The sequence below is a fragment of the Cylas formicarius genome, unplaced genomic scaffold (assembly GCF_029955315.1).
Source record: "Cylas formicarius isolate icCylForm1 unplaced genomic scaffold, icCylForm1.1 PGA_scaffold_9__14_contigs__length_23061073, whole genome shotgun sequence".
NCBI lineage: Eukaryota > Metazoa > Arthropoda > Insecta > Coleoptera > Brentidae > Cylas > Cylas formicarius.
In genome coordinates this window covers 5,547,509-5,561,265 of record NW_026844365.1, presented here as the reverse complement: position 1 = coordinate 5,561,265, position 13,757 = coordinate 5,547,509, and the positions used below count along the sequence as shown (strand labels likewise).

The window sequence follows — 13,757 nt, the reverse complement described above, 5'->3', positions numbered from 1 at the left end:
CTAAAGGCTCTAAGACAAAATGAGTAAAATAGAGAGATTTAAGAAACTTAAAAAAATGTTTATTCCCAAAACTCTGTTCTTACAATTAAAAAAGTTATTAAGGGCCTTTAAAATCGTACATTTTTGAGAATCATTCTGTAGCTCAAAAACGCCTTGACATATCACGATGCGGTTTTCAGTTTTGACTTTTCTCGAAAATCGAGCCCGTAACATGAAAGTCGTAGACGAAACAAAAATAAACAATGTAAAATTATTTTCAAATGTTCAGGGTTATTCATAAATATGTGGGAAATCAAATTTATTCTTTTAATGGAACATGCATTATGGCATTATACTCATTCCTTTCTAAAGTAAGGTCATCGTCAATTTTTGACCATTTTTACGTCAAATATGCGCGCTTAAATACGCCATATTTTTAAGCCGTTTCCGACAGGTGTAATTTTCTAATTTATTACAAAGTGGTACAGTCATTTATTTTAGACAAAACAAGTAATAATAAGCTATTATCTTCATTCGGGTTTAAAGGCCGTCGTCGATTGGAATTACTTCCAATCGACGACGGCCTTTAAACCCGAATGAAGATAATAGCTTATCAACGGGCCGCGAAAGCCTTAACCAATTTACAAGTAATAATATTAATAATAATAGTGTACGGAATAGATGAGAAAAAAACAGGTTTTCTTACTCACTGAGAGACGCAAATAACACTTACTATGCCCAGTGGTTCTCAGAGAATGGGTCGCCATTAGGCGGCTTATATTCCCGGCGGAAACCCTTAGCTCTTTAATTTGCAATTTGGTGGTAGTGGGTCACTGACAAATACCACTGAATGATGATGGGCATGGAAGCGCACGAACAGTATAAGTATTTGGGCTACCTGCAGCAGAGGTGTATAGGCCATAGGAGAGCAAAGGAACAAATGACAAAATCATATATGTAAAGGCCTCGCTGCAAACTACGATCAAAACTTTCTGCCCGTGTCATCAACGCCTATGTAGCACCGGTTATTGCATACAGCTTCGGGGTGATCACTTGGAACGCAATTGAGCTTAACGACCTAAACACCAACACCAGAGATGAGTTTCGGAAATACCGAGCTCACCACAAATGTTTCCAAGATAAAGCTTACAGATCCGGCTTTTAACACGCTGACGAATATATAAGCAAACCATTGCATGACAAATACTTGGCAGGCATAGAATCAGACGAGAGGCATCTATTGCTTACCTGCATCGAGGTGCTCGATTCGCTGAAACAGGAGGATTTCAACACGCTATTCATGACCAGGTGATCGCCACAAATAATATTACATGAAGCACTCGATAACTTAAAGTATCGTATGTGCAATGACAAGCCAGAATACTTGGATCATATTCTCAGCGGATGCTCCATGCTGGCACCACGGCTGTATTTCGACAAGCATGACAGCAGTACTACCAATACGACGCATCGTCCCTCTGTGAAAAAACGAGCCCGTGTACTGGAACAAAAAGAAATAACAGATCGAAAGATACCAACAACATCCCCCTGACCTTAAAAAATATGGGAACAGTCTTCATTGTAGATTTTGCAGTACCCCAACTTCAAACATAGAAAAGACCTGTGCAGAGAAAATCATGGCAGACGAGATCCGACGCATGTGGGAAATGGAGCCAGTAGTTGTTGTCCCAGTGGTAATAGGTGGCACCGGAGAAATACCAAAAACCCTAAAAAGGAACCTGCAGCAGCTGGTACTGCAATAGAGCCTACATAAAACTTACATTTGCGCCAAGAGACGCTAACACCAAAACATTATTTTATAGTTCAATAACATTTTGTACTTTAAGAAAGGCAAAATTTCCAGAATAATCGAAGGAAAGGAATTTATTTTTATTTTTCTTGTCTTATTCGTTTGTATACCTTGAAAACAAAGTTTACATTTGATTTTTTCACGAATATTAATATTTTTCATTTTGACTCACCCTGTACAAACGATTCGAATGAACTTCAAGTCATGTGTTGGTTCAATAAAACTACAGAAATGGCTTCAAAAATGTAGAGTGTTAAAAACAGGGCATTTTTGATGAAAAAATGGTCATAAATCCGAAAACACAGTAATCTTACACACATAACGGCAATACTACATTGAGTATAAAACGGAGTTACTTATGCAATAATATACAATGTATTCATCACTCTGTATATTTGAAAATAATTTTAAATAAATAATTAGTCTTACCTACAACTTTTATAATTAACATTTTTTTCTAAAGCAAATAATAAATGAGATATATTTCATCCCATCTAAATTTATTTGAAACTTGGGAAAGACGCATATTTGAATTTTTGGCTGTTAAACATAATAACAAATTAAATAACATTAACAATAATTTCATTTTTATATATGTTTTTACATGCATTTTATTTAATACTATCAAATTAAGTAGAATATTGAAAATCCTAAGTAGTTAGTAGATTATGATGGCTGAGTTTAGTTTTGCTATAATTTTTATCACAACATTGACTTGGCTAGTCTCCTTTGGATTGACATCGGATCATAATATGGTAAAGTAAAAAAATGAGAAAAATGCTTGCGTATGTTCCTGATTATCTCAGTACCGCAGTGTGCCGCGATTCATCTTATATAAAATTTTCAGCCGAACAAAACTGTTTGCAATCCTGACAACTTCACGATCCCTGAACGCGTCCCAGCCTGCTCAGAAACTTCTTGCCGCTTTATAAGAATGGAAAACGAATCGTTTTACGGATACTTGCAAGGTATTACAGTTCTCCCATATTGTCAATAAAAAATATTATTATTATTTTTTAAGAATACACGCGATTACAGTAGTGTAGAAATGTTATTTTGCGTAATAATGATTTTTTTTTTAATATTTTTTCCACAAAGCTTGGAGTTAAGTATGTTCTATAACAATATGCAATAAAATGTTGCTAAAGAATCACCCTGTATACAGGTATACACATAATATATTGAACTTTAATAAAAAAAAAACATGAAATAGATAATGTATTTTACAATCTGTAATAAATTGTATCATGTAAATGACATTTAGAAAGGTTCGTGAATCTTAAACAATAAAACTGTAAATTAATTATTAATTAATTATTGAATCTTAACCAGCCGTCATTAATGATCACGATTATATTACTTGGGAGTAAGAGAGACAGAAACAGTTGTACTTCACGTATTTTCTATGTAACGATAGATTAATCTCCATGAAAAAATTGTGATTATTTGTTAAATTCCAAAAAAAAAAATGGAAAATATACCATATATAATATAATTTGGCAAGAGTAAATGTACAAGTAAACCATATTTACTTTATATTTACTATGACACATATTTATTAATAGTAATAGTAATAGTAAATAGTCAAATCAGGTTTTATCATGCGGGTCCCTTATATGAATCAAATCAGAAATCACAGACTACCAAAATTTTATATTCTTTCTCTTTCTCCGCCACAACTCCTTTTTCTCCTGACACATTTTACAGACTCATCAATTGCCAATATTTTGTGCCACATCTATTCGAAAACGTCCACATTTCTTCTAAAATTACCACATTCCTAAATTTTGGTATGTAATTTTGACTATATTTCATTAAAAATTGAACACTCTTTTTTTTGTCTATATAAATCAAATATCAAATTACGTCCATTTTCACATTTTCCACAAATTATTCAATCTTTTGTTTTCTTCTTCGGTATTATATTGCTTTTTTACGCACAAATTTCTGCACGTTTCTTAAACCGATTCTCAGTTCTTTAGCTATTATTTCCTGGAAATTCGTTTGCCTATTTTCCACTTTTTCTTTCATTTTCAAAATGATTTACAAAATTGAAAACCATTTTTTTGCTTCAGGTTGTAAAAAAGGATAAACAAAATAAAAGAAAAACATACCTGAAAGTTTGTCGCTGATAAATTGTAAAACCCTTACTATAACACCCAATACATTAAAAATTTTAGAAGATTTCAACATTTTGTACTGTTTTAAATAGTCTATAATTTCTTATTTAATATTCACTGACATTCACCTCTTCCTTCAGCGATAAACGTATTTGGATTCTTCTGGTTGATATGCTTCATCTCGGCTATGGGCCAGATGATGCTGGCCCAGGTATTCGCTCAGTGGTACTGGACCTTCCAAAAAAGAAATTTGCCGTTCTTCGCTCTCACGAGCGCAGTTTATAGGACTCTGCGGTAGGTTATTATTTAGAGTTATTTAAACTCTAGTTTAATACTGTGGTAATTTTAGATACCATATTGGTACGCTCGCGTTCGGCTCCCTGATCATTGCAATATGCAAAATAATACGGGCATGTTTAGAATACATCGATCACAAACTGAAGAAATATGACAACGAAATTACAAAGGTGATCATGTGCTGTCTCAAGTGCTTCTTCTGGTGAGTATGCCCCTAGCAGATTAAACTCCAGCCAGAGCAGTAGTGCAATTACGACACGTAGAGTGACGTAATCAAAAATGATTCGAATGTCTTAGCCATATTGCTACCATTTTTAGATGCGTTTCGATTTTAATTAATTCCTTATTTTAATGTGGGTTCGTTATGAAATCCTAAAAATTAATTGAACATTTTTTTTTGCAACGTACACATTAGTCGTCGTGCGACGAATGCTAAAAGCTGCTAGAAACCCGGTCATGAGAAAACAAATATCAATTAGATAAGTTTATTTTTGAAAAACTCCCCATGCTTCAACAACAAAAACCCATAACGTAAAGAACAAAGAAGGGGAACAAAAACTAGAACACCTTCCTCGAACTTTTCCGTTTCTCTTTCTCAAGCCTCACTTATTAAGGTTCTCTACCATTAGGCAACAAGTGGTAACTGAACCACCTTTAGTTTTTTATCAAAGCATATGAGTATTGAGTTTCTGATGCAGGAGGAACTTTTATCTCTGTTCATAGGTTAGGATAAGTCCACTTTTCCCATAAAAAAGAAATATAAATCACCTTTCAATTTTTTAACTGAATTAACTGCATCATAGTAGTATCTCGATTTTCAAAACGATATGAAAATAAGACTGGCAAACCCCACAAAGCCATTGTTAGACACAGCATGTGAAATTATATAGGGAACCACTTCACCATATTTCTTCTGAACTGTTTGTAGAGAATCGTTTTGCCAGCTTTTTGTAGACGCTTCTTCACTAAATATACAAGTCTCGTCCAAAAATATAGAAAGTAAATACTACTAGCGCGTTGTTGTTTTGTCCTTAGAAACATCGTTATGTTCTCTGAAAAGAATAGTGTCAAGGTTTGCTTGAATGTGGCAGACAGTGATTCAAAAGAAATACTAAATAAATAAGAGATTGTCCATCGTCTTTATTTTTTGTTTACACGACGTTTCGGACAAATGTATCGCTACCCATTATCAAGTTTATTTATTACGAGCTACGAGAAGACGAAGATCAAGTTAACCAAGGAGGAAGACCACATCCTCACACGGCGAGGGACAGGAACATCATTCCCATAAGATTCCACCACGCGTCACCAATCCACTTTTACGATACCAAATAAGATCGAAGAAATTGGTTCTTTAAAATGGCTAACAATAGAGGCTTGTAGAAATAAAAGAACTCACGTACTTACATTCGAGAAGGTCGATAGAGTTTGTGCCAAAAAAGTCAAAAGAGTCTTCAGCGGAATTATGAGAGGATGCTTCCTAAATCTGAAAAACAGCAGCCTGAAACAACAAACAATAACAAAGAGAGAGACTTATAAAAAATTCTATCTTCGAGGAATCATTCATGGACTTAAGGACTTGAATATGGTAAGCTTCATAGAGAAGTTACAACTGGAAGAATGTCCGGAACTGCTATAGGATATAGAAAATTAGAACTGTTTTGAAGAAAGGAAAAAAAAGGACGACAAACTCGGCCAAAGATGAACAAGCAGGCATGAAAGACTTACAAAATGACGTGAACATCAAGAATCTCCCACCGGACAAGGGAAACACTCTGCAAAAGATAAATTCCCCCATCCCCTGTCCTATCACTCTCTCTCCCTCTCCCTCCCCCCCCCACCCCACCTCTCTCTTTACAATCTGGCACCACTTAATAGAATCGAACAATGTCGGCGTTCTAACGGAACAACCTCACTGTTGGCTGCACCCGACTCCATCGCGGTTGAACCCTGTAGTCTGTATAAGCGTCGTAGCCTTAGAATTACAATTAATTTGCAAAAATTGAACTGATAAAAATCCATTTAACAAAACATCGTGTCTTTATCAAATGCAATATTTACAAACTACCTGGTACTATATATACCGAAAAATGACAATAAGACGTTAATTAATGTTGTTGTGAGAATTTAAGTTTAATAATGGAGAGGTATTTAAATCTAATTGATTAACCAAAATTTCCAGTAAAAAATTGTTTTGAATTAATCAACAAAATTAAAAATACCAAAATCCCTTCTAACGCAACACTATTGTCTTTTGGATGTGATAGATTTACTAGATTTCACCCTCAATCGGAAACAGGTTAACCTATTGGTGAAACAAGATTTGTTAGATTGCTTAATAGTATCTTTCGACCAAAATTATTTTGAATTTAATGGAAAGATTTACATCTCTAAGGAAGGTTTGATTATGGGAAATCCACTTAGTCCTTTGTTAGCCGAGATTTTTATCGATAATTTGGATAATATGATGCTAGAACATCCTTTAAGTAAAAGTTTTCTATGGTGGTATAGATACGTGGATGACGACTTTGCATGTCATTACATAATCTTATAAAATTCACTTTCGAGATTGAACAGGATAACTCTATTAATTTTTTAGACTTGACTATTACGAAAACGCAAAACAGATTAGATTTTTCCATTTACCATATACTTTCACACACGGACACACAACGCAAATCAAATACGCCACTCTCAACAGAAAATTACAACAAAAAACTTAATATCATTAAACAAATTGCAATGAACAACGGCTACAATCCGTCCATTACAGATAAAATTATAAATAAGAAACAATTCCAGACAACACACTCATAACAACTCTATTTATCCGAAACCTAATACAGAATACGAACAATTTCAAATAATTACATACATAGGAAACCCAGCTTTCAGAACTAGTAACACAATAGGAAAATTTTTAAAAAACAATAAAGCGAAATGTCCAAAATCTCAAAAATCAGTTGTCTGCAGGTTGAAATTCGGATCTTGTCCTAAAATTTATATTGGACAAAAAACGCATTAGCGAACATAAAAGAGCCTTCAAAAACAATAGTCTAGATTCTATTCTATTATATTAAACACAGAAAAAGACATTTTTGACGACAATTTTGATGTTTTACATACAGCCACAAAAAGTAGAAAATTAAATTTATCGGAAGCCATGGAGATTAACAAAGTGAAACATTCCAATGTATTGCTTATCATCAATTAGATTTAAATACCTATCCATTATTAAACTTAAATTCTCACAACAACATTAATTAAGGTTTTATTGCCGTTTTTCGGTATATATAGTACCAGGTAGTTTGTAAATATTGCCTTTGGTAAAGACATGGTGTTGTCGAAACAATTGTCATGTGAATTTCGTGAAAATCTGAACTATTAGTTCTTATTTATTTAATTAGTTTGCACTTGGGTAGTGAGACCTCTGCTCGAAACGTTGTGTAAACAAGAACTAAGACTATGGAAGGCCGATAGTCGGTTTCTAAAATACTGTCAAATGTCATTTAAATGAGAAGCACGCGTAAAGATTATTAATCATATTAAAAGAGTATTTATCATACAGGTGCCTGGAGAATTTCCTCAAGTTCCTCAACAAGAACGCGTACATAATGTGCGCCATTCACGGCAAGGGCTTCTGCGCAAGCGCAAGAGACGCGTTTATGTTGCTGATGCGCAACATCGTCAGGGTATTCGTCCTGGATAAGGTAAACTATACGATTTGCGCGGAACAGTGCTTTAAAAGTGACTCAGCTCAAAACAACGAATTTCCCAGAAAACGCAAAAAACTGTTTTCCAATAAACATGCAGTTCCATACAAAAATTATGATGGCTTAAGCGAAATAAGCGTAAGTTTTTGCTCCAATATAAATAAATACGACTAATTGACTGGGGCTTTCAGTTAAAGTTCAAAAATAAATATTTTTGGAATTGTATCACTTTTACGAAAAAAAAAGGGTAAAATTGTGACATTTCTGGCAATTTTTTGTTATGACATTTTTGCAAAAAAAAAAACTTACATATTTTTTAATAAAACTGTTAAATAAGTTTGTATAAGTTTTGTATTAAAATTAAATTATATTTTAATTTAATTTAAAGTGCTTACAAGAATTTAGCTGCAGAAAATATTTAACATTTAGTTCTGGAAAAGCTTAATTTTAATTAAATTAATTGAATAGGTACTTGGGATAGGTTATTTATTATCTAGGCACAAAAAATTAAAATTTGAAAAACATAAATATATAAATTTATTGTTATGTTTTATATTATTATTATGTTCTTGTCTGCCAACTCTTGTAATTCTTTTTTTTTGGTTTCCGACAATGGTAAATAGTATACAGCCGAGCTAATCGAATACCTAAAGTTGGTTTCAAGTTACCCTGGGATCGAGTACTAAAAAGGAAAAATGATTTGAGTCCTTTTTTTTGGTGTGGTACTGACAAAAGCCTTTTTGTTTATTTAATGGTATATTAAAAAAATCAGATAATAAAACATTAGTCAAATTTGAGCAACTATAATCATCTGAAGTCAAACAACTTAAAATAAAAACACAATTAGAAATATTCTTAATAAAGTTCTAACAATATTTCATCAAAACTGTTGTAACTCAAAATAATCTTAAATTGCTTTTCACTGTTTATCATAAAAAAAACGACACAATTCAAAATAAAACACCTTTGACGAGTTTTTGCACTCCTATTCCTGCCAGGATCAGAAATAAAATTAATGATAGGGCGCTTTTGATCGTTAAAAGTGACATTGCGACATCTAGCGGACAACCTATAAAGTTAATTTAATGCGGGTTTGTTTCTCTTTGCTTTTCACGAATGAGCATGGTTTCCATTACAGGTCACGGACTTCTTGTTCTTCCTCAGCAAAGTGCTGGTAACGGTGGGGGTGGGAGCAGTGGCGTACCTGTGTTTCGCAACCGATCTGGTGTCTTTTATCGACAACTCCTCGCTCAACTACGGCGTCGTGCCCGTCATCATCATCATGATCGCGACTTATTTGATTGCTTCATTGTTCTTTAGCGTCTACAGTATGGCCGTCGATACCCTGTTCTTATGTTTCCGTAAGTACCACTAGATGTATTGGCGGTATATTCAGTTCAATTCAAAATATCTTTATTGGTAATGTGGGGTATGCCCAGACAGTAAATAAAGATTCTACACCCTTGACATCACAGCTTAGAATTATAATTCAACATTATAAAAAAAAAGAGAAAAAGATTTTAATAAAGAACATTAACCGATTAATTATGGAATAACATTACTCTCATTATACACGTTAATAGCACACGCGTTAAAGATAAAATATAAAAAGCAATATCATTACTCTTATTATATTCGTTAATAGCATTATTAGTAAAGCTAACTGAAAGTATTTTCTAAATTGCTCTTTTTATTGCTTTGTACCTATGCACACCCATTAAAGATAAATAATAAAGAATAAGTAAGTATAAAAAGCAATATCATTACTTTTATTATATACGTTAATAGCACTAGTTAATAGCATTATTAGTAAAGCTATAAGCTAACAGAAGGAATTTTATAAATTGCATTTTTTTATGCCTTGGTATCTATGCACACCCATTAAAATTAAAGTATAAAGAATAACGAAGTATAAAAAACAATATCATTACTCTTATTATATACGTTAATAGCATTATTAGTAAAGCTATAAGCTAACAGAAGGTATTTTATAAATTGCATTTTTTTATGGCTTGGTATCTATGCACACCCATTAAAATTAAAGTGTAAAGAATGACGAAGTATAAAAAGTAAAATAAATCGATAAATATGTTATGATACTAATTCACCTACTAGCACAACATTTGGCACACAATTTAATCGTCGGTTGTTATTAGTTTTAAGCAATCAGTGTAACACTAAATTTTCTTTCAGGATTTTGCTTTAAATGAAATTATGATCATAACGAAATTCATTCTACATTCCCACTGCGGTTAAAATAAGAAGGATATTTTATGTTCTAATTATCGGATATGTAAAAAGATTTACTCTAATCTAATAAGTACTTTAAGCAGTTCAACTTATTTAATTTAAATGGAACTAAGGCTAACTATACAGAATACGCGAATTTTTTTCTAAATAAAACGTTAATAATAAAAACGTGTTGTGTTTACCAATACCAAATTTGCCACCGATCAGACTAGCGTAAAATCTTACTTTAAAACGCCAGTTTCATTAGACAATGTCGCAAGTGACTTCGAGTCTTTCTCGTGCAGTTAAGTTTCATTAAAAGACTGATATGGCTTGAAGATTTCACTCTATATTTTGGGCAGTATACACATCGTCAGGCCGTCATGTCACATTTTGACAAAACAGAGTTTGCCTTGACATCCTATATGGGAACTAAAGGCAGGTAATAAAAATGCAAGAAATTTGGAAGACGGTTGATCTTTATCAGGAAGGGCCCGACATTTTAACATAAACATGACAAGAAGAAACACTTGGAAGGAATGTAATGTTTTGTGCTCGGCTCATAGTTATGGATTTCTCTTCAAGTTACATATTTCCGGAATACCTCTCCGTAGCTCCCTCGCTGTTTTGAGGCATACAATGTCTTGTGTTTTACCATTATCACCCATTTGTTCTATTCGGTTGTTACTTGGCCATGGCAAGGGCATTTGGAAGCCCTTGTATAACGACGTTTGCAGTGTGGACAGGACAGTTGTCTTGTTGGAAAATATCACTATTTTCCGGGTAAAGCTGTTCCGTACTGGGCACCGAATTTGGTCAGCGGTGGTTGTCTGCTCTTTTTGGAAGATGCTAGATCCCATTTTCACATTAAAATATTGAACTTCCGCTGTTAAGTACCGACCACCTTGGTAACGTGGTCACAATTCTTGCTTTTAATTGACAGTGACAGAATTAGAAATACGAAATAATGAAGTTTGCGTGACAACGACATTTTGGCCTACAATACACGGTAAAAATTTTTGTCTACAAAGAAAAGTCTTTCTTTTCTTGAACATTTTGTTTTACCTTAAAACAATCTGTCTTGAAGTGAAATATTTCTTTTTACTTTAAAGTTTTAAGTTTAATAAAACAGAGAGTTAAGAGATTTTTTGTGATAAATCAAGAAAATATTCTCTTGGTGAATAGGAAAGCACAACATGTTTTACTACAAAGCAATTTGCTTTGATCTAAGAAAAAAATTTTTACCGCGTACACTGCTCAAAACTTTGTAAAAAAGTGCTTTAAGAGTCGTATCAGTTTTGTATGGAAGGCGTTGTATAGTTTGATGATGATTTTGACATCATTTCTGATAATGGCATCACACGTCACTCAGTGAAAACACTGGCAATTCTATCAGCTGCTACATTCATTATTTGTTTCAGTGGAAGATTGTGAAAGGAATGACGGAAGCCCGGACAAGCCTTACTACATGTCGAAGAACCTCATGAAAATATTCGGAAAAAGGAATAAGATTAAGTACAACTAGGCTTACCTTAAATTTATAATAAACACTAGTCAGATTATCAATTTCTCGCAAACGTCTATTTTTGAAGAGTTTCGCATGTCGATTTTTAAAATATTTTAGGTAGTATAGTGCTAGTATTTAGTTTACAATCCCATCGATTTGAAAATAGTCCCGAAGGCTGTGATTTTGTATGCAGTATTATGCACACGATATTCCAAAGCATTTTCTTACCTTAGCTATTTTAAATATTTCAATATGCTGCCATAAGAAAAAAACATAATATACACACACACACCCCAAATCCTTATATGGTTATTTCTTTTTAACTTTGTGCACGTTAGGCCCTACAATCAATTTGAAGAGTGTCATTTTATATTTTAGATGTTTAAGTGTAAATAAATGCCTAAAGTTTGATTGCATATTTGAGTGTTTTCTTTTCAAAAATCCACAAGCAGAGGTATGTCCCTAAAATCTAGACACCCCAGAGGCAGAGACACAGAAGGGCCGGTTTGCTGTTTTTGAATTCGAATTTTATATAATTAAAAAAATGATTTAAAGTGATATTTTGTACTCTCGTGGCATTTTGGTGGGTTTCTGCATTTGTGATACCAATTTTTAGTACAAAATAAATTAGGATTAACACGAAAGCAAAAAATTTAAATAAATATGTCACAATATCACATTGTCATATTGAATATTAGCTTAAAATTGAATTATCAACACACTTCTCTTTTAGACTACATGGCTATAAGTATTTACAAAGTAAAACTCTTTTGAAACGACAATAAAATACCAATTTCTTCGTGTTCATTTATTATAACGTTTTCTCGTCTCCTTTTAGCAAAAACGCCGGCAAACGGAATATTAGTTTGAATGTGGTAATTATTAATGTTATTAGCTTTACTGCGTCACTCATTAAAAAATCGTTTTTACACATATACAGGATGTTCCATTTAAAAAGAGTACATTTCCCAATTTTTTTCCTAAACCAACCACAGTTGTTTTTCTGTTTTCACCATCGTAAACAATTGAAAGGATGCTACTAGTTTGCTAATTTAACCGACTTTATATCCCTACTCAGAATAACATTGCCACTTAATTTGTAAATGTAGATTTTACAATTTAAAATGATCCAAATTTCAAATTTATTATGAACGCCCTGTAGCATGTAATTTAAACTTCATTGTATGTATCTTTTGCGTTATCTTATGTTCTACCTTCAAAACTAATGGAGCTATCGCAAGTATAAAATCTAGTAGAACTGTGATATTTTACACTTTGCTGGCTACCGTATACTGTCCTTTAAGTTTACGAGGTGCGTTCAAAAAGTAAGGTGACTTTTGTAATTTAGAAGGCTATGTACATTCGATCTTTGATATTTTTATTGTTATGTCTCCAATATATGCTCACAGTTTCAATCAGTTTGCAAGTTTACTGGTTTTTTAGACGTGTCTTGTGTGCTCGGCGATTTTCTGCTGTCAAAAAAAAAGACCACTAATACTTTTTGATAAAACTTAAAAGTCCCCTGACTTTTTGGATACACCTCGTATAAATAATATCGGTTTGTCAAACGATATAAATAACCTACCTTTTATAACCAGATACCTATTATTCGGCACTGGAAACTAAAAAATTACATAAGCTTTAGGTATGTATTATCGTTAATAAAAAGATTGAAGAAGACGAATTTGCCCAACTTTGTGGAGAGATGTTAAAAACTTCGGTTTCTATAAGTTACACGGGGAAAAATATTGGTTACGACGAATGGTAGATTTCAGTTGGTGACAAACATGTTCGATGGGATTAAATACACAGTGGTAAGGTGGAAGCCTTAAAACTGTATGCCTTAGATTTTTGCCATAATTATCACAGACCAGCTTTTTGGTATAATTTTCGTGAAAATAAATGTCGTTATTATACATGTAGTTTTGGATTGTTGCTTTTATATCCGTGATAACTTGCATTGTCCATTACAATGACGCTATTAGGACGAATATTTGGAACTAGTTTGTTTTTAAACCAACTTTCAAATAAATCAGCGGTGGTGTCTTCATGGTAATCCAGAGAAAAATCTTTAATATTTTTTGCAGCCAGAGAAAGTCCAA

The 13,757-nt window shown here is 33.1% G+C and overlaps 1 protein-coding gene across 4 annotated transcripts in view; it reads left to right on the top strand.

Moving 5' to 3' along the window:
* Positions 1 to 12,073, top strand: part of LOC132706986 (choline transporter-like 2) — a 43,826-nt gene extending 31,753 nt beyond the window's left edge. For all 4 annotated transcript variants that reach the window (XM_060678586.1, XM_060678587.1, XM_060678588.1 and 1 more), the window contains 6 exons: positions 2,637 to 2,757; positions 4,050 to 4,203; positions 4,259 to 4,408; positions 7,775 to 7,916; positions 9,058 to 9,280; positions 11,570 to 12,073. In XM_060678586.1, the coding sequence (XP_060534569.1) occupies positions 2,637 to 2,757; positions 4,050 to 4,203; positions 4,259 to 4,408; positions 7,775 to 7,916; positions 9,058 to 9,280; positions 11,570 to 11,673 (894 nt within the window). In that variant the 3' untranslated portion in view covers positions 11,674 to 12,073. The remainder of the gene's footprint in view (positions 1 to 2,636; positions 2,758 to 4,049; positions 4,204 to 4,258; positions 4,409 to 7,774; positions 7,917 to 9,057; positions 9,281 to 11,569) is intronic.
* Positions 12,074 to 13,757: the final 1,684 nt, after the last annotated feature.